The sequence below is a fragment of the Podarcis cretensis genome, assembly GCF_951804945.1.
Source record: "Podarcis cretensis genome assembly, chromosome: 7".
NCBI classification, from domain to species: Eukaryota; Metazoa; Chordata; class Lepidosauria; order Squamata; family Lacertidae; genus Podarcis; species Podarcis cretensis.
In genome coordinates this window covers 47122519-47150212 of record NC_137176.1, presented here as the reverse complement: position 1 = coordinate 47150212, position 27694 = coordinate 47122519, and the positions used below count along the sequence as shown (strand labels likewise).

General features: G+C 40.1%; 1 protein-coding gene across 2 annotated transcripts in view; it reads right to left on the bottom strand.

Annotated features, from left to right (window-relative positions):
- Nucleotides 1–22891, bottom strand: part of MIB1 (MIB E3 ubiquitin protein ligase 1) — a 42549-nt gene extending 19658 nt beyond the window's left edge. The window contains exons 1-12 of one of the 2 annotated variants that reach the window (XM_079982627.1): nucleotides 22444–22891; nucleotides 19683–19854; nucleotides 19267–19396; nucleotides 15523–15627; nucleotides 13115–13181; nucleotides 12208–12412; nucleotides 11704–11887; nucleotides 10136–10280; nucleotides 8776–8909; nucleotides 7774–7881; nucleotides 6584–6781; nucleotides 4663–4814 (exon numbers count right to left, since the gene is read on the bottom strand). In XM_079982627.1, coding sequence (XP_079838753.1) covers nucleotides 4663–4814; nucleotides 6584–6781; nucleotides 7774–7881; nucleotides 8776–8909; nucleotides 10136–10280; nucleotides 11704–11887; nucleotides 12208–12412; nucleotides 13115–13181; nucleotides 15523–15627; nucleotides 19267–19396; nucleotides 19683–19854; nucleotides 22444–22672 — 1829 coding nt within the window. In that variant the 5' untranslated portion in view covers nucleotides 22673–22891. The remainder of the gene's footprint in view (nucleotides 1–4662; nucleotides 4815–6583; nucleotides 6782–7773; nucleotides 7882–8775; nucleotides 8910–10135; nucleotides 10281–11703; nucleotides 11888–12207; nucleotides 12413–13114; nucleotides 13182–15522; nucleotides 15628–19266; nucleotides 19397–19682; nucleotides 19855–22443) is intronic. The other variant, XM_079982626.1, reaches the window with a different exon arrangement.
- Between the last annotated feature and the right edge of the window lie 4803 nt (nucleotides 22892–27694).

The window sequence follows — 27694 nt, the reverse complement described above, 5'->3', positions numbered from 1 at the left end:
GAATGAGTGCATATTTACAGAAATCTCATCACCACCAGGGCACTTTGCAACAAAGCTGGCAGGATACATTTAATGTATGCATTATTAATATATAAGTTGAACATTACCCTTCCTTTTGATTGGCTCAATGTAAGCCTTTAAATATATTGATTTACTGCATGTACTGACATTTCTTCAAAATCAAAAGTGTATGCACTTTTAACTCTGATATCAAGGGTTATGTATTATGATACAGTGGTGCCGCGCAAGACGAAATTAATCCGTTCCGTGAGGCTCTTCGTATAGCGGTTTTTTCGTCTTGCGAAGCAAGCCCATTGACAGCTTAGCGGATTAGCAGCTTTTAGCAGATCAGCTGATAAGCGGCTTATCAGCGGATCAGCTGATAAGCGGCTTAGGGCTTAGGAAAAGGGGGGGGAAAGGGGGGAAAAAACCCGCAGGAACTCGCAAGACATTTTCGTCTTGCGAAGCAAGCCCATACGGAAATTCGTTTTGCGAAGCACCTCCAAAACGGAAAACCCTTTCGTCTAGCGGGTTTTCCGTCTTGCAAGGCGTTCGTCTTGTGGGGCACCACTGTAATTGAAACAACAAGGAGAGGTAAGAACTGTTTATGTAAACACACACACACACACACACACACACACACAGAGATGTTCTATACTGAATGAACATTACTACAGAAAAGGCCTTATAGAACACGGAAATATGAACCAAGGTTGTTCCAAAGTACAACTATAGAAGCATTTGTTGAACACCACTAGCAAGCTAACATTGCTCCTTCTTCACCTTCCCGTAATCAGTTCTCTGTCAACAGCTGCTGTAATTAAATGTGGCAGTAGCAAACTAATATAAAAATAGTATTCTCTTTAACTGAAGTAATCCCCTTGGGAGATAAATATGATACCCGATAGCCAAGAGAAACACATTACTAGTATTAAATAGTTCAACATTCACGAGAACATTCAATTTTAAGGCCATGACTTAAAATTTTCTTTTATGAATCTTCTATTATGATTACAAGTTACGATCACAAAAAGCATACAAAGAGAACAAAACCAACTATTGCAAGCCACGAAAGTGTTTTCTCCTATTGTTTAACATTTGGAGTTTCACTTTTTTGAACTTTTTATTATAGAAAGATGAGCCATTTAGGGAAACTTTGGAAAATTGTAAATTTAAAAAGGAATATATACTGCATACAGCTCTTGTATTCACACAATAACACTTTAATGAACACAACATGGAAACAATTGTATGCCTCTTAAACTTCAATGCTTTGCTAAAGCTGGTAAAATGGAACCAAATCACTTGTTTAATGGATTTGGTCCCCTTCAACCAGCTGTAGCTATGTATTGATCACTACAGGACAAATGCTTTCATCAACAAGATATGTTAATAATGGAAATAATATTCAAGAAAAAGAAGGCTTTTTAAAAGCAGTCAAGCACATGAATGCAAACAAACTATCAAAAACTGACCACCAGCATCTATTCCTGGCAAACTTATAGTAGGGACCGCACTTCCAAACCAAAATCCACAATACTGGAAATTGTGTCTCATCTGCACATTCTTACTGTATATCAATATGAATTTGAAGTTAATAGTTCCTCTTGCTTTATGTCACTGGTTTTTTTAAAAAAAGAGTAAATGTATGTCAGTTCTTATAAAATAAATGCAAAATACATGTAAATATATTTGTGCTACAATTCCTCTATTTTAATACTATCTTTGTACAACTCAAATTAAGTTTAAAGAGTAGCAAGCATTCACTATGACCTCTTTTCTATTGTGTTCTACAAAAATTAACAAAGATGAAAATGAAACTACAGTGTTTTTTCAACACCAAAGGGCCAATACAGATATCAAGCACCACTATAAAAGCTTAAGATGAGATGAATCTATGATAGTAGTACTCTTCCACAAGGGCATTATGGGATCAAAAACTATCCTATTAAATCAGATCAAATTGATACGGTTAACATGCAACTATTATATATCAAGTCATAGTTTGGAGAAAGTAACTACAAAGGTACCTCGGGTTAAGTACTTAATTCGTTCCGGAGGTCCGCTCTTAACCTGAAACTGTTCTTAACCTGAAGCACTACTTTAGCTAATGGGGCCTCCTGCTGCCGCTGCACGGCCGCTGCACGATTTCTGTTCTCATCCTGAAGCAAAGTTTTTAACCTGAGGTAATATTTCTGGGTTAGCCGAGTCTGTAACCTGAAGCATATGTAACCTGAAGCGTATGTAACCTGAGGTAGCACTGTAATGGCATTATTCCAGGGCTGAAGCAGTAGGATCTATGACTGAGTTGATAAGCTTGTTAATAAATTCAAAGAAGAGCAGGGGAAAGCATTGCAAGCAGTCTAATTTTATAGTTATCACATGACTAGAAGTACAAGGTAAGTAGAATAGCTTTTACTAAAGCTTTGGGAAAGCAATCGGTGTCCAGATAAAAAGTAATTGTGTAAGCAACGGGAACAAATTAAGCAAACTTAAGTACACTGTAAACTTAAGTACATCTTTCTGGAAATAAATCCCATTGAGCTTAATGAGTTTAAGTTCTGAGCAGACATGAAGAGCATTCACTTTTAAATTAACTATGACCTGGTTTGCACATAATACTAAGACAGACTATGACTTAGCACATGAAGCGAAGACTGCAGCTGCTTTGCTTCTCTATCCAGTCATGCTGGTGCTGTGAACTAAAATGTGGTTTGGTTTAACATGTCATCTGAAACCAGGCTCATAGTTACTCTTTCTTGACAAATCACAAGCTTCAAACCTTCAATAAACTTTGTTACAGCTCATGACTTGTCTGGAACTAAGCCAAACCATGCCTAAATTCACAGCAGGAAGAAAACTGGAGGAGGAGCAAAGCAGCTACAATCTCTTCTCCAGAAACCAGCATGCAAAGCGAAGCTATATTTCTAAGAAATGCTAAGATTTATAGAAAAATATTAAATGCTAGGACCCTGGGATTTATTTAAACATCACCTTCTAGGATACAATTATAGGACCCAAATTAGAATGGGAGAGATAAACTAATTGTTTCTATTGAAATACATTGTTGTGAGTTCGTGCAGCAAAGAAACAATACATTTACAACATAGTTAAAATATTGCTTTCATTTCCTCTGAACAGTAGCACACACACACACAAACAAACACACACGAGTCATACACAAATGGTTAATATTTTTTAAATAAAAAATGAGGGCAGCACCACACAGATGCAGAGATTGTCTATGCCAAGCAAAATGTCCTGAATTATTTCTTGCCCACTGGGTCCAACTATCCCAACTCTGGGCCCATTATGTAAGTATGACATTTTTACAGGGTCTATGTGCATAAAACTCAGTGCATACATAACTGACGATATAAGGATCTTGCTAGTGTAATTATTTAGTTACAGTAACTTGTGGAATATTGCAATGCACTCAATTTGGGGCTTGACAATTCAGAAACTTCAATAGGTCCAAAATGCAGCAGATTACCGGCTGGGGTTCTATTTAGAAGTCTTATAACCTCTGTTTTAAAACTGCTGCAATGGCTGCCAGTTCATTTACAGGTGCCCAATTCAAGGTGCTCATATTAGTGTTTAAAGCTCAACTAAGGGCCTTTCTTTCTGCCAACCTCCATCCTTACTGACCTTTTCAGGTGTTAAGATATGCAGAGGAAGGTCTCTTTGTAGTTCTATCACCAGCCACCATATAGGGGCATAGAATCTCCTGCTCAAGAGCAGGGCAGCAGGCCATCCAAAGCTATAAAAGTTTCTAAATGCTGTTTTGCACAGTGCAGATCCCATATAATCTTTTCTAGTATATATTTTTCTTAGGCTGTCTTCACACTACTTTGCAGTGGCATCTACCAACAGGTGGCACTGTAAATGACAGTGTACCTACAGCTTTCTGAGAGCTGCAGAATTATGGCAGCAGAGAGTAGTGGAGGATTGAGGTGCTGGGAAGCATTTACTTATGCAACTCTAATACATGGGAAATGTGCCTTTATTTCTAACTTTGAGGACCAGTGTCATAGTTTTGATACATCAGTTACTATCTATTTCATTCCAAGGCTCTTCTATATCAATCCTCTTCATGGTTTCTATCAGCATACCTCAAATATATCACTTCTCGACCTATTCAGTTACCTGAATTTTTAAGCAATGAGAATACAATTTCAGTCTCAACACAATAATATGTTATAGCCATGTACTGGTAGCCTAAACAGCCCCACACGGTGGCTATTATCAGAGACCAAAAAGAAGGAATTACGGTGGCAATCAGATAAACATGGGCAGCAGTTAACAACACAGGATAAAAATAAAGGATTGAGGTGGGATGGAAATACAAATGCAGTTACGCATGAAACATGTCATAATATAAACTGCACATGTCTACACAGGCCCTGCATTGTGTCTGAATAGCAGCATATATTATAGTGAAACCTTGGTTCTTGAACTTAATTCGTTCCGGGAGTCCATTCAACTCTCGAAACCAGTTCTGCAATGCTCACTTGGGATGCTGGGAACATTTAAACCACTTAGCAACAGAAAAGCCATAATATACAAATGAAACTTGCATCTGAACAAATGCATAGTCTTTCCCACAATGAAATCTATTTTTTTTCTTGATGAACTTTAGGAACTAACAAATGTTTACTGTACCTTGGATTTCCTCTTAGTGCAGCATGATGGAGAGCATTAAATCCATTGTTATTTGTAATGGTAACATCTGCTCCAGCTTCTAAAAGTACAGCCAAGATGTCATCACGTTTTTTACTTATTGCATCATGAAGGGGCGTGTCACCCTCAGAATCCTAAAAATATGCATTAGTTAATTCTGGCTTATACTGCATATTTGCAGAGGAAAACATCTGATGCAAAAGTTACATTTAGTAATTTGTGCTATATAAAGATTACACCTATGCAGAATATAAAAACACGAATGTTAACTTGATCAATGCAAAATGTGACTTTTGATAAAATACTATGATCTTTTAAGAGGGCTCCCCATATTTCAGCTGAGGTTGCTTTCCCCACTCCAATAACCACCACTGGGCTATCTAAGGACTATCATGCCCTGAGGGGAGGAGGAAAAGATAGAAAAGACTGGAGAGCTGTCCATCATCTAGCATCTAGCTCCCTATATTTCAGCTGAAGTGGTCCTGCCTTCTCCTAAACTATTCCAGTAGGCTACTAAATATCTATCTTGCCCTGAGGGGAGGAGAAATACAACTTTCAATATAACTTTTCCCCTTTGTAGCTTCTTTTTGCTGCTTCATTCTACAGTTTTAATTTATGCTTACTGTTTCTATGTAAACCACTTTGTAAGGTTCATCTGAATAGCAGCATATATTAGAGTGGAACCTTGGTTCTCAAACTTAATCTGTTCCAGGAGCCCATTCGACTCTTGAAACCATTCGAAAACCAAGGCGTGGCTTTTGATTGGCTCCACTCAAGTGGAAGCTGCGTCAAACATTTGGCTTCTGAAAAACGTTTGCAAACCAGAGCACTTACTTCCAGGTTTGCAGTGTTTGGGAGCCAATTTGTTTATCAACTAGGCAGTTCAAGAACCAAGGTTCCACTGTACATAAAAAATGTAAGTAGAGACCAACCATATATTCAAAGAACACCAGGTATGATGAAAATGTCTAATACATTTCCATCTATGTTTGAGGAATTCCAGTAGTTTTTTGTCATTTGTTTGGAAATTGCATCTGTAGTATCTGTAAATACTAAGTGTAGTTTCCACACACTATTTAAAGGACACCTCTTGTATAGTGTGTTGAAATAGTCCAATGTCGACATAATCAAAGCATATACCAAAGCATGCTTCGCTACAGCCATAAACTGGCCTGCAGGAGCACAGCTGTGAATGGAAGTGTCCCCAGACTATAACCTGATAAGGTGATACCTATCCCATCCAGAAGAGGTTGAACACCCATTTCCAGATCAGCTTGTTCACCCTCATCCAGTTCATTACAGCCTCTCAACATTGACTAAGAGTTTCTACTGCCTTCCTGGCATCTGATGGGAGAGCATTGGGTGCCATCAGTATACCGCTATGATTGCACTCCAGATCTCTAGATAACATCTTGCAATGTAATACATCAACAAACCATGCTATCCCTGAACATACATGCACTCTATTAACGATGAAGCCCTTACTGTCAGATGAAACCAACTTCATTGAAAATCTGAGACATACTGTTTCAATCAATAGCAGAAGATCCCCGAGATTACAAAAGTTGTCTGTCTATGATCTAAACTATTAAACACCACAGAAGATCAACAACTGAACTGATAGTAACATGTTCAAGTCAAATCCAAGAAATAATGGCAACAAATCAAGGTTATGATTGCATAGATCAATGTTATAATGCATGTTTAAGGTCATAATTGCATGTATTTCCATATACATATAAATGTATACAGCAAGAAAAACTGCTCAAATCTAACAATTATATGGAAATTTAGAGGCAGATCCCATTTTATAACTTTAATGTTACTTGTGTACATTCAAAAACCCCACATTTTTTTTACATTTTATTGTATCAAACAAATAATAAACAGGAGCTTAAATTACCTGGAGGCTGGGGTGGCAACCAAAATCCAGTAATGTCTTTACTACTTGGAGATGACCTTTATTAACAGCAATATGAAGTGGTGTCTGTCTACGTTTATTGCGAGCATTGAGATCTGCACTGCCTCTGTGCAAAACTTCTATTACAGCTCCTTCATCACCAAAAGCTGCATGGTGAACAGCCCTGTCTCCATCTTTGTCCTAAATGATCAACATTCAGTGGAATTAGTCATATTACTCTTGCACTGTACAATAACTCTGGCTTATGATTAAGCACTTTCTATACCAATAGCAAAACTGTCTTATACAGGTCTTCACAACAGAAATTTCATTATTGAACCAACCAATATCTACTGATGTTTTATTTATATTTTATGGATACTTTTACTGTTTTTATTATATTGTACAGGTTGTATGCTGCCTATATATTTCTTTTGAAAGAGAGGTTTATAAATATTTCATTAAATAAATAAATAAAATGCTGCAATGTCATAAAACATCACAATTATCCTAACAGTTAGAGAAAGAATAAATGAGAATACTGTATAAAGTAAAGTCCATGTGACATTTTGGCAAGATGTAAACAACACAAATTGCACTACTTATGCATCACACCAGTTATTTTGTTGTTAAAATGTACAACTATTCCATGTAATAGTCTAGTGAAGCTACAATGCAAAGACTAGGGCAGAATTCTATAGTTTAGTAGGGCAGCACAAGCTGCAGAACACAGGTTTCGTGCCTCTTCACTTGAAAGTGCAGTCCCTATCACAATATGGACGTCTCATCTCTTGAATGGCCACTGTTAAACTATGTAATTATCATTTTCTGCATTTCATTTCCTTCTGACCTCACTGTTTACAATCCTCTCCCCAAGGTACAGACATATATGTACATACCTGCAACTCAGGATAATACTGAATACATCAGATGAAGTGGATAGTAGTCCACAAAAGTTTAATTAATATGTCTGTTAGTCTTTTAAGATGCCTCAAGGCTATGGTGTTTTTGCTTAAAAAGACTGGAAACAATCAAATTAAACAGATTGCAATAAAAGAAGGAGTCATAAAAAGTAAAAATATTCCTTAGCCAGAAACATTTATAAATGACTGATCTGAAAGTTTAAAATCATTATGTAACACTAAGTGACTTCTATTAGTAGCATTTAGTTGACAAATTAAAGATTTAAATACCTCAGCTTCTACATCCACATTCTGCTTCAGAAGCAATTTCAAAATATCAACATGCCCATTCTGACTAGCAGCTTGCATAGCTGTGTGTCCTGCACACTGCCCATTCACCTGGAAATACATGACAAATCAAGTCAAGGCAGCTTACAAATACAGCATACATTTATTATATGTACATATGCTCAAGAACTGCACCAAACTATCTAGAGAACAAATTCAATATTGAATAACAGGTAAATAATCTAGCATACTTTACAAAAAATGTATTGAACACATTTTAATACCTGTCATTTGATGAATTGTCTCTTCAAATTCCAGTATCTCTTTCACTTACCAGCTTAGCTAAAGTAATGCACTATAAAGACCTTTAAATCTACTAAAGAATTTAAGATTTAAATTAAAATTTTAAAAATTCCAAAGGATTATGGAATGGGGTGTCAATGATCATCCTTAAAGTCATTTGGCTAGCTCGAATCAAATTCTGACAAATTATTATCTATTAAAACAGTACCAATACAACTACTTTTTCAAGACATTTTAAATGTGTATCTGTAGATCCCAAGATACAGGGAAATCCAAAGCAATACAATCAGGTGAAGGCTACATGTCATAATTCCCTATTTCTTCTCTTGGATGAACCAGGGCATTCCACCCAAATCCTAGCTACTTGAAGGGATAATTATAACAAATATTTCAGGTTAAAACTTCCTCTTCTGGGTGAGTTGAAACAATATAAAAAAGCTTTTGACAACAATACAGTGTACAGGTAACTAATGAAAGCAACAAGCTGAAGAACACCAGAGTTGGACTGATTTTCCCTTTTAAACACTGTACAATTAAACTTCTTCCTTTCACTCAATGCCATTATAGCTCTAGCTGCAAAGATAATGAAAGAAAGGCCTATCTTTGTTTTGACCATTGAGAAGTGCCATTTAAAAAAGAAAAACCTAGAAAGGAATTGGAAGTATCTTTTTGCATTAACAGTTAAAACATAAAAGTACTCACATCCACATCTGGTCTCTTAAGCAAATCTTCCACTTTGGCTACATCTCCATTAGCAGCTGCTTTAACCAGCTCTTCATTAAGATCCCCAGACTCTTGAGTTTCAAACAGTTTCTTCAATAACTGGGACAAGCGCTCTGTGAATATTGTAACAATTTATTTTAATACAAATCACAATATCTGAATGTTGTGTTGCACTTGAATGAACTTCTGTGTATTTATGACTCAAAAACACATAAACCAAACAAATTATCTACTTAAAATGTTGCAAATTGCTCCAGAAAAAATAGTGGCAAAAACAGATCCACCACTACATAACTTAAATATTAAGAATCATTCCCTCTAGTAGTGAACATGGGTGGGTCAAGTGCCTATCCATTTAGAAGTAAAACATGGCCAGCAAACAATACAGCAGCACTTCTATATATTGAGGGTATTCATATGGCATACAGAACTATAGGACTGTACATTTAAAAACACATATAGCCCTGTGAGATTCCATGACTTACAGAATGTTGAGGAAATAGAGATAAGAAAGCACTCATTTCATTGAGTGTTCAGAATGAATGGCAAAGGCAGAGAATTCTGCCTTTGGCTCCTACCTTTAGGTGTGGCTGGACAGCAGCACAGTATGTTTCCTCCCACTTAACTCTAAAATTATGGATTTCTCTATTCTTTTCTATGGACAGCATTCACTTCTACTCCCCGAAGAAAAGAAAAGGAAGGTTCTAAAGGAACCTAAAGTTGAGCAGACTGTGAGAGTTTAGAAATAGGTGTATAGCTGAGCGCAGCTGAGACATGAAATGGCACCTGACTTGTCTGAGCTACCAGTGGTTCACCCACAGAATTTGTCTTACCAAGATTAAATTTCAGTTTATTGGCTTTCAATTAGCCTGACTGAGAACATGCAAGGAATTACTTCCACTGAAACTGCCTACAAGCTTTCTTGCACCATCTTGTGGACTGTCTAGTGCTTACTACTGATGGAACGTTTTAGGTGCATCTGACCTAGTAAGGTTGCAGTCCTACAAAAGATTACCTGGAAGTAAACCCCACTGACTTCAATAGGGCTTTTTCTAAGGAGGCATGTTATTTATATCCACAACCTGCTTTTTTATTCTTCTGAAGCAATTTAGAACACCATACAACAAAAGTATCTTCTAAAATCAATTCATGTATAAAGTAAAAGCACTCAATTATCCTTCCACTCTCCTCTGGAAACAGAATAATTGACAGAACTGTTTTACATTAAGAAAATTTTATTTCCCTGAAAGTTAATGTAGTACTTTCACTAAATATTTTTCTCTTAGATAACACACCTTTCATAATTTCACATCGGGTAGACACTAACTTTCTAACTTACCCCCAGATGCATTGCTTATAGCGGAGCCTGCTGATGCTACCTTTGACACAGCAGCTGGATTGTATGTCCAAGAAGTTCCACAAACCTCTACTTTTAAGTCACTATCTGAATAGATCTGCTGGACCCTTCCAACTTTACCTAAAGTCTACATTGAAGACAAGACAGTCAAACACATTTATTATGTTACAGCTTTGTAAGTACAGATTGTCACATCCCATACTATATTTTAAATCAAGCTGAATATACCCTAGCCTCCCCCAGTCTGTCTTCCAGAAGGTTTGGACTACGAGTTGTATCTAATGCAAGCCCACTTCAGAGTAGATGCACTGAAATTAATGAACATGACTAACCTAGGGTAGTAGACTCATGAAATTAATTGAAACTGAGTTTTTAAAACAAAAACAACCCCCCCCCACAACTCCCATCATCCCTGACTACTGGCCATGCTGTTTGCGGCTGATGGGAGTTATAGTCCAAAACTTTGATAGTACCATGTGGGAAAAGGCACCACTATTGCTTGAATCGTAACAATAGGCAAAGATGAAAGCTAGAAATGTGCAGAATAATCATTAAATTAAAATCTAGTTAATTTCTGTTATGAAGTTGTTCAGAAAGACATGTTATTTTCCAATAATTCCAGGTGTTACTTATGTGGTCCTACATCTTCCAGACCATTATAGCTATTCAAGCACCTACTGTTGGAATTTTTTGTTTCAAATACCTCAGAGCCAGAAAATTAATAATTTCTAAGAAAATCAATTGTTACAACATTGTATAGTTATCCAATCCTTAGCATAAACTTGATAAATGGGGAGAGGCCAGAGAATGAGAATGACAACTGTCAGTGCTCCTCTAAAAAAAGGACATGCTTTTCCACCAACTTGTCCCTTACTCGCATCACAATGGCAAATGTAAGTAAATAGCTTGAAAATACATCCAGCAAAAGACACATACTGTATTCTCCTTCCACTGGGCTAATTATATGGGGATGGTGGTCTCAATTTCCATAGGAAAAAGACCTGCCACACTTTTATTTCAAAGGGTATCACAAATATCCATAAAATCTCATTGAAGGTGTTGTTAACAGAAATTAATTATGTTATGGGATAAGCTGTGGTTGTAAAAGAACAACTAGAACAATTGTCCAGAAAGAGGGAAATGACACGTCTTCTTCACATGTTGATTTAATGAGGTCTCAAGGCTAACATTTCACTATCAAATTCTTCTGTTTCCAAGCATTAAGAGACAGAATTATAGCATTATACTAGGAATTCCCATACCAGCACCACAAGACATGAGTGGACACCAGCATCCTGACACTAATACAATGGCACAATTGACACCAGCCAATAGTGTACATGAGCCAACATCTGTACTGGTGCACAGATTTATGCCCAACTGCCACAGCAAGAATGTATAAGGGTTTTTGCACCATACTAGTCTGTCAAGACTGGCCCGTACGGGCAGGGGTACCTTTACCTTTTACCTATTAGCACAAAAATGAAAGGTTTCCCTTCAGCATTGAACAGTTCCTCATTTAGAAGAAACCAAACTTAGCTTAAACTTACAGGAAGCATTGCTTCAGCCCATTCGCCATGTCCTCTTTGAAGCAGCTTAATTCTTTCTAGGTCATAACAAACTTGGACAAGATCACCCACTTGAAATTGTGAGGTACCGCCTTCAGCACCTTGAGCAGCATCTCCACTTCGGACAACATTGGCTTTGGTCAGAACAGCAGGGTTAAAAGTCCACCTGAAAAGTATCAATGGTCATGAAACATTATGATGAAGTGTTTAGTGTTTATATTAACTATATAGCTACATTACTCACCAATCTTAACCCACATCTGCCAGTCTACAACTGGTTGATTTTGCAAGAATCCAATATGTCTCCATGGTTGTATCTAGTAGTTTAAGAGTATCCCTCAAATGTTTAAAGTAAAATGAAAAGGATTAATGTAGTCACATTTCTGTAATAAATTACTGGCCCCACATGCTAATTCAATTTGATAACTGACTCCCAAGGCTGACTCCCATTAAGTATCCCAGGCAAGAAATAATGGCAGAATGTACCTATTGCCACTTGGATACTGAACAACAATGTCATGATCTTCATCTATGCCACAAACTGTGCCAGTAGTAGTTAAAGTTTCAAACATTCCATCAGTCCATCCTCCGTGGCCATGCTGTAAAGACTGAACAATCTCCAAGTCAAGATCAATGTTTACTAGATCACCGATCTGCAGTCCACCAGGATTTCGGTTACCGTTTTGTTCACCTAAAGTTAGAATTTTAAAAAGACAAGGTAATGTTTATGAATCCTCATTCACTCTCACAAATAACAAAACTACCAACTGGATCCGTTGCAGTGCTAAAGTTCTCATTCTGGTAGTGCAATGATTTAACCTTGGCAGAGCAGAATTCCCTCCCCTTCTCTTTCTTGTGCACCCAGTAAATCTGGGAGCTCCCTCACAACCCTGCAGAGGAGATTTGGGAAGGAGCAGGGCAAGGAGAAGAGGTAGTGTAACCAGCAAGCGGTGAAATGTATGTAGAAGTCAACTCACTAAGCAATATAGATAATAGTATCACCATTACAGCTAACAGAAGTAGCATACAGCTAGGAATTGTTAACTATGATAAATACTAGACAAAAAAGTATTTTTACCTTGAGTGGTGTCAATTCCCTACTAGGTTATGCACACACACAGGGTTGTATCGAATGCTGCACCAGCAGGGTTCCACTGGTACAATGGGATTTCTGTTTCTCCTCCTCACCCCAATCCCAACTCTAAATCTGTGGAAGGGGGTCCACTCAACCCTTCATAACTGTTTCTGAGGATTTGTGGGAAGCTAGAGGAGACATTCCATTGCACGCACAGAATTCCACTGTATCACTGGAGCTCCAGTATTGGATACAACACAAAGACTTAGGTCAAAATAATCACAGAGCAAAATTCAAATTATGTTACATTTAACTCACCAAGCACAGGACAGTGGTCTCTGTAGAAGGACCCTCCTTTCGCATCCTGAACACATTTAAGGTCTGACTAAAATTAAACAAATGCAGAGACAGAGACACAGATCTTTAGCTTTAAGTATCTGAATACTTAAATACTGAGCCAGAATTTGTATCACAGTAGTAATCGAGTATCTAGACCATTTTTGCAACATGCTTCCCCCTAATGTTCCTTACGTTATATCCTTTCTTCTGTGGCCTATGGAAATTTGAAAAATAGATCACTGTGCTTTGTGACAGATACTGTTTCAAGTGCTAATTCAAGAGCACTATAAAGGGAAATGCTAGTCGTTGATTTGGATGTAATTTTAAATTTTATACGGCATTTTTGTGTGGTTTTATGTAGTATTGTTGTAAACCACTGATATATTTTATGAATAAAATATATGAAAATAAATTAATGCTTTCATCAATAATCCTGTTCATGTCATGCGCCCTCTCAATCAGAGTCAATTCACAGAAGGCTTTGTCCAACACTATCATCCTTTGCTTCACCAGTCTAATAGTACCATGTTGTATTAAAGTTTCCCAAAATAGTCTGCAAAAGTTTAACTTGTATTTTTAAAAGTGAAAATAAACTTTCTATGCACAGTAGTTAAATAGTTTTACCAAAATTTATGGTTTCTAGAATTTTGAACAAGCACACTGAAGTATTCTGGGTGCTATTTTATCCTTTACAGGATACATAAGCAACTTATTTTAAAAAGTAATCACTACTGAATATACCGTAGATAGCAGCAAATTCTAGTATGTTTCTTCTTCCCTAACTCTTGCTTTCACTATTCCTAATCCAAATAGCAGCCATCTGGTGCTATCTCTGAAGCAATTCCCATTGGGTAAAGGTCATTCAACGCATGTACACTAAAGTGTGAAGCGAACAGGAAGAGTCTTCTAATCTGTATCATCTGGAACTAGAGGAGTAAACAAAGGAACAGGTGGTGTATAGGCCAGCCATGTGCTGTTCAAAAATCTTTCTTTTTCTTACTTGAGAAAAAAAGGTCCCAAGTACTAAACTTGAGGTAGTGGCAGATTGCATCATGAAAAGAACGTGTCATCCACCAAGTTATATGAACACACACCAGAATGATCCTAAAAAATGAAAGGCTGCTAACAGATTACCTCAGAACCAGAACATTTATTAAAAAAAAATACCTCAAGTACAAGGCAAAACACATATGCATTCATTCACATAGCACGCTGCGATGTTACAAATATGCTTGCTATAATCTGACCCTATATTTCTAAGGATTCATTGAAATGCACTGCTCTTTTTTCACTCCTCTCACCAATTCAGTGTGATCAGAAAGAATCAAAACATGTACATGAAAAACAAATGACTGAGCTGCTTCCAATAGCTAGATATGTCTTTGCTGAAATAGGAAGGGAAAAAAAAACCTTCCAAAAGAGGATTCTAGACTCAAATGATACCTTCTATTCAGCAACAGTTGTTTCAAAATAAAACTATTTCCTTCAGAATTTAGGAGAAAGGTCAATTTAAATACAACAGGCAACACAATAGGAATAAAAGTATAATTATATTTACACATTAGTTACAAAATTTTGGCACTGCCATATAGGAAACTTTTCCTGCATACGAAATAAATCGCAAGTAAGGGACAACTGAAAATTAGTAAATCACTGTTTCCAAATAGAAAAGGAGGGGTGAAGTTGGTTTAGACAATATTTGTGCAAACTACTAAGACTACTAAACACAGTAACAGTAAACTGAGATTTTAAAAAAGGGAATAATGACTTCACTAATGTGAAGAAATACATTTGACATACTATTATAGCAGGTATGGTCATGTTTAATGAGTCCCATTTAACACATTACTTTATTCTGCTGAAACATAGTATTTCTCAGTTTGCTACATAGCACTGTGTCAAACTGGAGAAAAGTAAAAACTGTCCCAGTTTTGCCAAAGATTCTGTAGTATTATTGGAATCATATGGGAAGTTCACTTCTAAAACTTGAAATTTAGTCAAACTTCAAAGAGCACTAAAATACTATGAAACTATCCAAATGTTTACTACAGCCTAGGATGTAAATAAATTAACATTAGGGATCTAAACTCTTTTCAGCAATTTTCTCATTTATTTTGTTGTAAATAAGTATCTTATTTACAAAACTAAATGTCTCTGATTGGAATAGAAGCTAGCTCATAAGTTGTAAGTAGTTTGCATGTTTAATGAACTGAGACCAGACTTATGCATATGCATGAGTTGTCCCTACAGCTGTAGGAACAATGAAGTGGCTAATAGCATGCAAACTGACAGAAGGATATAACAAAAGAAGATAATAGCACAGCGCAAGCCATTTTTACTATTCCCCCATGAAGCAATTTTACTCTTTGTATTGCTTTACTCCTTACCATGCCCTCAAAGCCAACTCTGTAAAGGTTTTTAGCGCCATTGTCCCATAAAACATATGCTGCACTGTGTGGACTTGATGCACTCCAGTCTTGGATTTCAGTGACCTAGCAAAGTAAAGAAGAGGAATGGGAGTATGTTGCCAAAAACGTAAATAATCTTTATCCACCACATATAGATCATTTGCTTAAAACAGTTGTGCAGCACATTTGACTTCCCAGATGTTGCTGAACAACAACACCCATCATCTCTGACCATAGGATGTGCTTGCTAGGGCTGATAGGAATGGAAGGCCAAAGGTTACCGCGTCCTAATTTAAGACATTTATGTGCTACCTGTTGAAAAAGTTCAAGACAGCCAAGAAACAAAGTTATAATATATAAATAAAAATACGAAAAACCCCAAAAAACTACAACATCATTATTTAAAAATACATTAACACAGCATCAAAAAATGGAAAGATAAACCCCTTAACAGCCAAAGGTTTTCAAAAAGGAAGCTCTTCACACGGCATCAGGGAATGGCCAAGGCGGCTCTCTCTCTGGGAAAGGAGTTCCAAAGCCTGGGTACTGTCCCCACAAAGCCCTCTTGTGGGAATATGGTCATTTGTCCATAAGAGCATGGGCAAAAGTTCATTATTGCAAGGATGATTTCATAGCAGAAAGCATTGCTTGGAGCATGATCAGCGCGTGGACAGCTCATGCCATCCAATGATTGGTTCACGTAGCACAGCATGATCAAATACGTGGTCTAGTGCGATGGCCCTTATCTGCTGGCTGAGAACAAGTGGGATTCCTTGTATTTTGTATCTTTCTGACTTTACACAATAAAGGCTGTGCTCCAGCAGCTTCTAGAGAGAGCTGCGGCCAGACTTCTTCAACCCATCTTGGCGTGAGACTGATTATTTACGGATGGCGAGCGGGTTCTCGTCACCCTCTTCTCTGCTCTTAGAAAATTTTGGAACACACAGGAGGGTCTCTGTTGGTGACCTAATGCTTGCATATCAGCAAAGCAGCAAGCTAAGTTATGCCTCAATATTTACACACATTTAGAGGAAGAGTCTTAATTTTCAAACTAAAATCAGCTATAAGTACCATGTCTTTCCTTAGACACAAGAAAACAGACAAACCTCCATTTTATGTTTTTAACCAAGTAACAAAAGAGGAGCTTTCCTTCAGTTTAAACATTAGTGAAGTAAGCTTACTCAAAATATAAAAACACTGGACAACCAATAAATTCACAACATAGCAAAACGTAAAACAGCTTAATTTGTCTTAAAAACCTAGCATATCAAGATAAGCATAATTTTATTTAGGAAAGGCTTTAACACAAAGAGAATTTCATTAAGAATGTGTACACCCCATGCACACATACCCGGATCCAATTCAGGGCCCAATCTGGCACTTCAAAGCAGCCTCAATCCAGCACACTTCTAGACCAGAGCTAAATAAAGAGACTTGCTGACTTTAATCAGGGTTTAAAACACTAATTAAACATGCAATCATGGGGAGTAGGTGATGTATGCATCTCCTTCAACCCCTTGACTCCCCCACCCCCTTTGGATGGGCCCTGGATGCTCTGGGCAAGCACAATCCAACATGGGACTGCCTCAACCTACTCTAGCTAAATGCTAGGTCAACCCAAATTGGTCTGGGATTCAGCGTGAGCCAGTGTACAGTTCTAAATTATGCATCTGGGTGCCACTACAAAAAAGGAAGTTTCTGTACTCAAATAGGTCTGATTTAGTGAAAGGTCAGTCTAGAATGAAGATCCCAAATCCAGTTGGAGAGGTTCATATGAGCATAAAAGGTAAAGGGGCCCCTGACCATTAGGTCCAGTCGCAGACAACTATGGGGTTGCGGCGCTCATCTCACTTTATTGGCTGAGGGGGCCGGCGTACAGCTTCCGGGTTATGGGGCCAGCATGACTAAGCCGCTACTGGCGAACCAGAGCAGCGCACAGAAATGCCATTTACCTTCCCGCCAGAGCAGTACCAATTTATCTACTTGCACTTTGACATGCTTTCGAACTGCTAGGTTGGCAGGAGCAGGGACCGAGCAACGGGAGCTCACCCCGTCGCGGGGATTCGAACTGCCAACCTTCTGATTGGCAACCCCTAGGCTCTGTGGTTTAGACCACAGCACTACCCACGTCCCGTACATATGAGCATAAACGGGCCTTAAATAACTAGGTCCCAGACCATTTCACAGTTAGAAAAAAAGTAAAAGCCAGCACCTTAAATTTAACCTTGAAACAAACTGGTAACCAGTGTAACTGGTGTAAGATAGTGTTAAATGGTTTTGCTCCTATCATCATCTTAGCAGCGACATATTGAACCAAATAAAGCTTCTGGTTGTCGTTAATGGCAACCTGACTTAAAGGATATTGCATTAATCCAATCTGAGTGTTACCGCTGCTGATGTAGGCTGGTTTTTCCATTTAAGGTTGCAACTGGAGAGTCATCCAAAACCACTAGCAGACACTCCTGACTACCAACATGACCTGAGCATCTAGGGTTAGCATCAGATCCAGAATCCAAAAGCTGAAAACTTGGGTCTGTCAGAGGGAGCATAATTCTATCCTGTTCAATAGAATTCCCCACTAACAGTACCTCTACCTTGTCTTGATTATGCTTCCATTTGTTTGCCCCCATCTATTCCAGTATTGCCTAACAATGGCTTGGGGTGTCTACCACCTCCCTGGAATTATCTGGTAGAAATGTATAAGCAGAGCTGCTACTGGCATTAACAGCACTTCAGGTCAAACCTCTGGATGATCTTACCCAATGGCTTCCTAGAGATGTTAAAAAGCTTGAGGGACAAAAAGGAACCCTGTAGTACTCTACTCACCAAAACCATGAGGCAGAGCAGCCTTCCCCCAGCACTGCCTTCTGGCATCAACCTTCCAGAAAGGACTAGAGTGGCTGCAACACAAGTGTCCTCAGTTCCAAGTCAGCATGCCAAACCAGACACAATACCAAGGCAGATCCAGGAGAATCAGTAGGTACACACATACCAGACACCTAAATCTATCCCTCAAAGGACAATAAAGATATTTTCTTGGCACCAGGCCAAAAAACATATTACAATGGATTCAAGCAATTGGCATTATTCAGTACTAATTGGAGAAACCACCAAGCATTTCAATAGCAAGTTTAAAGGCAAGTTAGAAACTGGATGGTAGTTAAGGGTCAGTCAGTCCCCCCCCCCCACAAAGGGTCTCAATATGTCTTCATTTACCGCATTTCTCTTAGAGAAGCATAAGTCACTTCTGTGGTCCAGGTAGTCCATGGGCAGGCTCTACTTAACTATGAGGGACCGGGATCAAGAATACAAGAATACATACGCAGACTGTCTATGTCCTCAGTGCACCAAGTGTATCATCTAGGCATGTAACAGTAGAAAAGTAATCACTATAACATGACTAGATGGTACACTCACTATATCCATATTTGGCTCTGCTACTATGATGAGATCCAAGTTGGTACAGATACTAGCATCTTGACCTGTAAAATGTATTGACAGCCCCTCTTCCAGAGGGGGATGAGGGCCTCAGCAAGATTGTCAAATACCTCAGCAGAAAAATCCCCCAGACACCAAGAATACATTTGAATCTGTAAATGCCCACAGGTGCATCAATGCAACAGGCCCACCAATTCTGAAGAATCATTTTGTGGCCTGTATTAAAAACCTAACCAGATATTGAACTATGCATGACAAGGGAGTTGTCATATTCTGAACTCTTACTTTGCCTCGACGTCCATTGCCGCCATCCTGATCTTCCCATTGCCAATCAACTCCTCGTACCACCCTGGCACCTGTGAAGATTCCTCTTGCAGTGATTTTCTTTGATTTACGGCGAGACTCCAGCAACACCCTAAAATTTAATATCAAATGGTAAGTTACAAGAAATATCAGATTAAAAACTAGTTGTTCAATAGCAAATCTTTAATTTTCAAGAATCAAAAGGAACTGTTTTGATTAAAACCATGAGCTCCTTTGCAAGAATGTATGGGATAGAAATTAAATAAAAATAAATTTTAACATGTCTTAAATTTCAATACATTGGACATCTCATTATCTGAGGTGGTGACAAGACCCTTCTATATCCAACACAGTCTCATAATTAGGCATTTTAATGAAAATGAGCATTTAAAACATACCTTTCACTTCCTGGTGTGGTTATTCTGTAAAAGCGATGTCTAAGGTGATGTTTATCCCCATGATAACACACAGTGCATAAGTCATAATTGGTGCATTCTGCACATTTCCATCGAATACCAATTATTGGTTGTTGGCGACACGTATCACACATTGTTCCATCATGTTTAATTCCTGTGGAAAGGAATAGAGTTAGAACAGTATTTTGAAATGCATACATGCAAGCATATGCAATATACAAGAGCACATACATCAACAGCATATGTATACACAAAACAGCTTGCTAAACAGCCAAGGTTTCCCCACCACTGCTCCATGTAACTGAGAACGCTGAAAAAGCATCACAGCTGATCACTGAAGGCTCCAATACTCAGATGTTCTCAGATGTAGATAGCATTAAACCACTCACCACGTTAGCTACTCTACGATACAATGGAGACAGTAATATATTATCTAAATGTGGTATCTCAATACATCAGAAAGTTTTTAATCACTAGAAATGAACTTATTTGAAAGGAAGGGGACAAAGCATTTTAACAGTGCAGTCCCAAGCGTGTCTACTCAGAAGTAAACCTCACTGAGATCAGGTAAGTATGCATTAAGTCAGGCTTCCTCAAACTTGGCCCTCCTGATGTTTTTGGCCTACAACTCCCATGATCCCTAGCTAGCAGGTCAGGGATGATGGGACCTGTAGTCTCAAAACATCTGGAGGGCTGAGTCTAAGGAAGCCTGCATTAAGTACTCTCAGATAAGTATGTATAGCAAGGGTGGGAAAACGTCTTCAGCTCAAGGATCATATTACCTCATAGCAAACCTTCTAGGGGCCATGCACCTGTGATGGGCAGGACCAGAAACAAAGGTGGACAAAAGCAACTGATGTCTTACATTTGTACAAAAAGTTACATTCTAGCCACACAAAAATCAGTTCTCTCTATATACCCCCAACACATCGCAGCCCCAAACATTTATCACAGGCCAAAGGTACATTCCAGCCAGGCAAAAACATTCAGGGAGGTTGCAGATCAAGGCTGACAACAGGTGTGGGCCATCTTGGATCCCTGGGCCTCAGCTGCAATCCCAAGACTTATCCAAGAGTAAGTCCCACCAAACTCAACAAGCTTACTTCTAAGTATACATTCCACTGTAAATGTAATTTTCAAACTATTCAAAACTCTATTTTGAAATTCTATTAAAATACTTGCACATATTTTAAAGATATAATTCAACAGCAATGACTTCCCTTGGACTGCTTTAAGTGTTAAGAAAAACTTATGAAACTACTAAGGATGCTTAACATACTCATTTTAGCATGTCCAAAAAGCAACTGTCAAGTATATTTACAATTCTGAAACTGCCCAATTTGTCTGATACCATTTTAGTATCCATTTATTACACTACCAATTAAATTAATTAAAAAAACTTTTAGCTAACCTTTTCACAGAAAAATATAGCAATGGAAAAGTATCTGTCCCTCATCACGAGGCACAAACTTTATTTTCTGCCCAACTTCTTGCCTAATGGGCAAGTGTGACAGTACTGATAAAATGTTAGGTGATGTTTGTAATCAGCACTGAGAATCCCCCAAAGCAATATGAATATACACATATGCATGCCCTTTACACTTTGCATGTGATGCATCAAGTGTAAAATGCCCTATAACAAAGACTACACTCTTATGCACATTTACTTGGGAGTCACATTATGTTCAATAGGGGCTTCAGAGTAAATATACATAGAATTGGGCTCCATTATTAGTTAATATGCATAATCTGAGAAAAAAGTCTAAGAGTATTTTAATTAAAAAATTGAGCAGGAAAATGTACAAACCACCTGGTTTTGCATGTTACTATTTACTGAGAGGAATGTAGTTTGTTAGCATTTTTGAAATGTCGATTATACCACAGGCACTAAAAACCAATTTGTATCTGTCAAAATAGGGACATCTGCCATTAACATTCATTTGCAAGTTTACTGCTAGAAGGAAGATGCTCAACACAGCTGCATTCACTTTCAAAGAACTCCTTTCAAAGTTATCACAGTCAAAGGCTACAATCCAGCGCAGGCTTACTTAGAAGAAGAAAGCACCCCTAAAGACCCGGGGGTGGCTCTTTTGATTAAAGCAGCCAAGGATCGCCCTATAAAATCCCAGACCTAACACCACCAACTGGGAAAAAGTTGCAAGGAAATGATGACTTCCTTTCAACAACGAACGACAAGGTTAGATTTGTAGGTCCCCATTTTCAAGAAGACAGCCGTCCCCACTGTGCTTATTGCAGTTTTATAAATATAAATTTTATTTGTGCATTCAATAAATAAAAACTTATACCAAGGGCCTATGCTCAACAGAAGCAATAGTTCTACGCATTCTGGCCTGTGAGCAAGCCCACCTGCAGTCAATGAAGCTGACTTCCTAGCAGGACGAGCCCAGGGTCGCGCTTGTCGCCCCTTCTGCGCTGCGTGGCATCCCCACCCGTCCGTTTCCCCCCGAGTCACAGCTTTTTTTTTGGGGGGGGTGTTGTAGGAAACAGAGTTTCCATCACAGTGAGGAGCCCGAGGGCGGACAAGCCCATCGCAGGCACCAGAGGGCCGCCTGGATGTCTACCGACTATCCAAGCCGGCGCCCCGACGACGCGACGCCAGCCACGGGCAGGGCGAAGCGACATTCCTCCACAAAGAACAATAAGCCCTCTCTCTCTCCTTCGAGCCTCGCTGGGAAGCGACCCCCGCCCCACACTCCCCGCTCGGCCCCTGCCTCCCCCTCACCGGTGGGCGCGCTGTCGAGGATGCGCAGGTCGTAGGCTCCCGAGCAGCGGTAGTTGGCGGCCGTGCCGTTGTCCCACACCACGACCACCTCCTCGGGGCTCTCGAAGCTGCGCACGGTGCCCACGTGGCCCTCGCCGCCGTCCTGCTTCCCCCACTTCCAGTCAGGCCCCCTCACGACCCGGGCCCCGACGCCCTCCACCATCACGCGGTTATTCCTCGAGTTGCTCATCCTGCCTCAGCGCTTTCCCCCGACCGCGGCCTCACGGGCTGTTGAGGCCAGTAACGGAAAACAGGGAGGTGGGAGGAGGGCCCGAAGGCTGCGTCCACTTCGACGCCGGGGGGCAACAAAGGCGGCGAGCCAGAGCCAGAGCCGGGCCGGCCGGTCTCTCACACTGGAAAGGGGTGGGGTCGGACGCGGCCTCCGCCAGCGGAGCGCGACGCCTGCCGCTTTACTGGCAGGCTGGCACCCCCCTTTCCTCCTCGCGATGGTCTCTCCCCCCGCGGAAGGCGCTCGCGCCGCTCCCTACAGGTTCCAAATGAAGGGGCGAACCCGGTGCTTCAGCTGATCCATCCGGGCACCATGGCGGCAGCGCCACCACGGCCTGGCGAATGGAGGAAGGGCGACGTGCCCTCCTGCGCATGCCCCGGTTCTGCCATTTTAGCTGCCGGGGGAGGGAATGGCCCCTCGCGGAACAAAGAGGAGAGGCTTCTCAGCGCCACCTAGGGAGCCGAGACGTCTACTGCGTTTTCTAAAGGCGTTTTCTGTTTCCGCTTTCCCTTGAAAACTTTCCAAAAAGGTAAACGGGGATCTTGTCTGAATTGAAAAGTGTTTAGGATTGTTAAGTACACCCGTATAGATTTTCAGCTGCTGTCCATGAGAGCTATAGATGCCAGGATCCCCATAACACTGCTGCCCCTTTTAACCGGTATCATCTCATCACACCGAACGCGACCAAGATCTTTCATCCAAAGCGTCCAACTGTTTTTTGATAGTAGTAAAAATGTCCAAATGTCTTGATAGTAGTAAAAGTCATTCAAAGATGATGGCTATAAAACAAGACTATTACACACCACTCTTATGTGCTTAATAGAGACAGATGCTAGTTCCATAAAATTTATGGGTTCTTGGTACACAAAACTCTGTCCAGAATTACAGCCTGAACGTATCGGGAAAATGATACTGTATGGGCAAAGTACTTCATGCCAGCAAAGTTTTTATTAAGACAAAAATATATAACCTCAAGAAACCTGGTATTACAGGCATGCCTTACAAATAATAATGTGTTCATTAACTTGTTTTTGTTTTTGTTTTAAAAAAAGCTTTGGAGATTTTACTATTTCATCCACTGGAATTGCATTGAAAGATGTCATCCTTGCAGATATCCTTACTAATAATAGCCTGGTGATAACTTCCAGAGGACTAGCTGTATGAGTCGGTTGGTGCAAAAAGCAACCTTTTATTATGACATATATGCCTTTTTTGTACTAAAGTCCACAAGCTTTTGATTGTATGTGTCGCACCAGCTGGCACCTTAGAAACTGTCAAACCAAATTCATTACTTTTCCCTTACCACTGAAAACAAAAAACAAGTACAATTCAAATTCCACCCAATAGATGGCAGGTACTAGCCGTCTAAAGTTGGAGCAGCAGGGGTGGGGGGGATTATTTTAAAGTGAGAAAACTGCAGGTGGCAACCCCCATTGTTTTCTTTCAGGTCTTGGGCTTCACTGATTCCCTGAGGAAGCCCGATGCAATGTGTCCTGAGTATTAATTAGGGAACTCTATTGTTATACCCCTTCTGCCTCTTCAAAGAATAACTGGATACAAAGCTGTGTCAGTGTATGGTAGCTTTCCCAGCTGTGTGCATACAATACATTTCCTGATACGTAACAGCACCCTTCGTGCAACACATGTACATCTTCCATTTTCATTCTGATTACCTAGCTAACAATTTCCTTTTAATGGTGCCTTTGTTGTTTTTCCTTATTGCTTGATGGTGCCTTCCTAGCATTCCATCCCAAGCCTATTACAGCTAGCCATTATTCAAATGTGCTGGTCTCAACTTTTGATTTGCTTTGTCATTCTATACATGATGGAATTTTCTTTTGCTTTGCAGGTGCATTCCATGTACCAACTGGTAGCTTAGCTTCTGACACTGAGTATCTTTGGGGTGGGGTGGGGTGGATGGCTGAAGATGAGATATCATGTGACAGGAGCAGGGTTGTACAGTAAGACCAGATGTACACTGAACATTTATACAGTGGTACCTCAGGTTAAGCACTTAATTTGTTCCGGAGGTCCGTATTTAACCTGAAACTTAACCTGAAGCACCACTTTAGCTAATGGGGCCTCTTGCTGCTGCCGCGCCGCCGGAGCACAATTTCTGTTCTCATCCTGAAACAAAGTTCTTAACCTGAAGCACTATTTCTGGGTTAGTGGAGTCTGTAACCTGAAGCATATGTAACCTGAGGTACCACTGTAATGAGCTACAAAGAAGGGTCCGAGCAACGGAAGCTCATCCCATTGTGGGGATTTGAACCACCGACCTTCTGATCGGCACTTAACTGTCAGGGGTCCTTTACTTTTACTTTTTACAAAAAAGGGTAAGTTAGTATGAAACACAGCACACTCTGTATTGGATTGTAACATTTTTATTATGTTGCCCAGAGAAATCTGTTTATGTAATAGCATATAAATGTTGTTATTATAAATGAATAAATTTGTTTATCAGAGCAAAACACTTTTATAGATTTTACAATTTTCTTGCCTTATTTTTTCTTGGCTCATAGTCATTGTGCTTTTTGTTCCCTCAAGGTTTTTCAAGCTTTTGGGGTTGATGGCTCCCGTGACCAACTGCATTCTTTCTGCGACACCCCTGTGGGGCTCAGGAGCCCAGTTATGTCACCCCTTGCCTGCAGATCTGGCAGCCTCTCACCCTTTTTCAAACATCCACCCTGTTGGGAGTATTCCCTCAGCCTCCTCTCCCCTCCCCTCTCCTTGGGAGTCCTTTGGGCAGCTACAGCTGCTGCCTGAGCCTTTGAGCTTTCCCTCCTCCCTTGCCCCAAAGAGAGGTGCCTCCTCTCACTGCCCCACAGGGGCAGGCCTGGGAAGCAACCCCTGGCCAGTCCCAGAGGCACCATTCGCCTTTAACATTTAGTCTGACAAAAAGTTCTATGGAACTCAAAAGGCTGATTCTGCATTTTTAACCCTGATGGAAAATATTATTGTCAATATTTCACAAATTTATAAAGCACACCACAGCCTGGAGCTATTAAAGTAGCATAAAATAAGCCTTCACTCACCTCCCCACTCAATCACCATGATCCCTGTAAATGCAATTATGATACAAGCAATTCATCTTCAGCCTGTAACCCTAATTAAAAAACAACAACAGCACAGTTCTATGAAACCTGTTATGATTCTAGTACTTTCTTTAGGAAGGAAGTGGATTGTGAAAGCTGCTGAAACTCTGGGAAATTTGGGGACTCTAGTCCATTATTATCCTGAGATGGCTTAAAGGGATATTAGACTAATTGATGGAAGAGACTAGTATCAATAGTTATTTTGTCTGACAACTAAATGTAGAGGGATAACAATGTACAGTTGTCATGGACTGACTGGATGCATAGAAGTGGTGGGAGGCACCAGCTGAATAACCCCCAAGGGAAGGGGGCTCAAAGCTAGGGGACCGGTAATGGGGTGATGACAAATGGCCAGAGGAAGAAGAGGGAGCAGATTGGGAGGAGGTGTCAAAAACTGAAGAGGTACCAGGGTTTAGTGAGCAGGAAGAGGCTGTGGCAGAGAGCAGTCCAGAATCAGAGGCAGAAGTGGAAGCTGGAGAAGAGGGTTGCCAAGAGGCAGACTGCTGAAGAATCAAGGGGTTTCCCTCCCCCCCCCCACTGTTGCAACCAGCTCCCCTCCCCGCTAGTCTCCCAGAACATGAAGGGGAATGAAGAGGGCAGAACAAAGAGGGACAAAATGAAGGTGCCTCAGGTTGCTAAGCAGGGACCCAGGGGAGGAGGAGCCTTAGAGTGCAGTGGACCTTCAGTCCTCATTGCGACAAGACCTACTAGGAAGAGCTGCTGTGCTCTTTAGGCCTGATCTGTTTTCTTTCTTTGGGTAAATAATTAACTTTACTGACACCATGTGAGTTATTGCTGACCAGCTCCCGACCCCTGCCTTGACAAGAGCACATTCTTGGCATACAAAATGTCCCAGGTGCAATCTCCAGTTTAAAAAGATTTCTAATAGCAAGTGGTGGTAAAGACCTCTGCCTGAGATCTTGGAGAGATCCTGCCAGTCTGTAGACTAGGGGTAGCCAAAATCAGCCCTCCAAATGTGGAAGAACTCCCCATAAGTTCCAGGCAGCACAGAAAATAATTGTGATGAGAGATGTAGTCTGGAAGACACCAGATTAGCTGTCTCTGCTGTAGAACATACTGGTCTGGGTAAACAAATAGCCTGACCTGGTATTTTTATTTTTTCTATTTATTTCATAACATTTATATACTTCTTGATTGGAAAAGAAAATAGCAAACAAACTTCAAAGTGGTTTATTGTCTCCAGCAGGGGGAGCTAACATGATTACAGTGGTACCTCAGGTTAAGTACTTAATTTGTTCCGGAGGTCCGTACTTAACCTGAAACTGTTCCTGAAGCACCACTTTAGCTAATGGAGCCTCCTGCTGCTGCCGCGCCGCCGGAGCACGATTTCTGTTCTCATCCTGAAGCAAAGTTCTTAACCCGAAGCACTATTTCTGGGTTAGCGGAGTCTGTAAACTGAAGCATATGTAACCCAAGGTACCAATGTACTGTATTTCCCATTCTGTCTGGAATTGATGGGTGTTGAGCCACAATGTGTTGGCCACAGTTGGCTCTGGCCACTTGGCCCTGTGGACAATACCGAGCCAGATGGACCATACCTACAGTGGATGCCTATGGAGTTAAATTTGACTCTATATAAGGCATTTTCCTTGTTCCTACGTGCTTGGGGGATTCCTGCAGCCATCTGATTTGCTTCTGTAAAAATCTGAGTCCTAGACTAAATGGATAATTGAGGCATTAAACTGTTAGGCATATGGTACTTTCAGTGAGTGCCACAAATCCTGATAGCTGAAAGGTACGGGCAGTACTGAAAATGGGATTTGAAAATCATTAATCCGTGAAGAGATCAGCCACGCAGCCCTGCAACTTCTTGCAGAATAACCAAAAGCATCAAAGCTAATATTTGGACATAGGTCTTTCCAGTAGC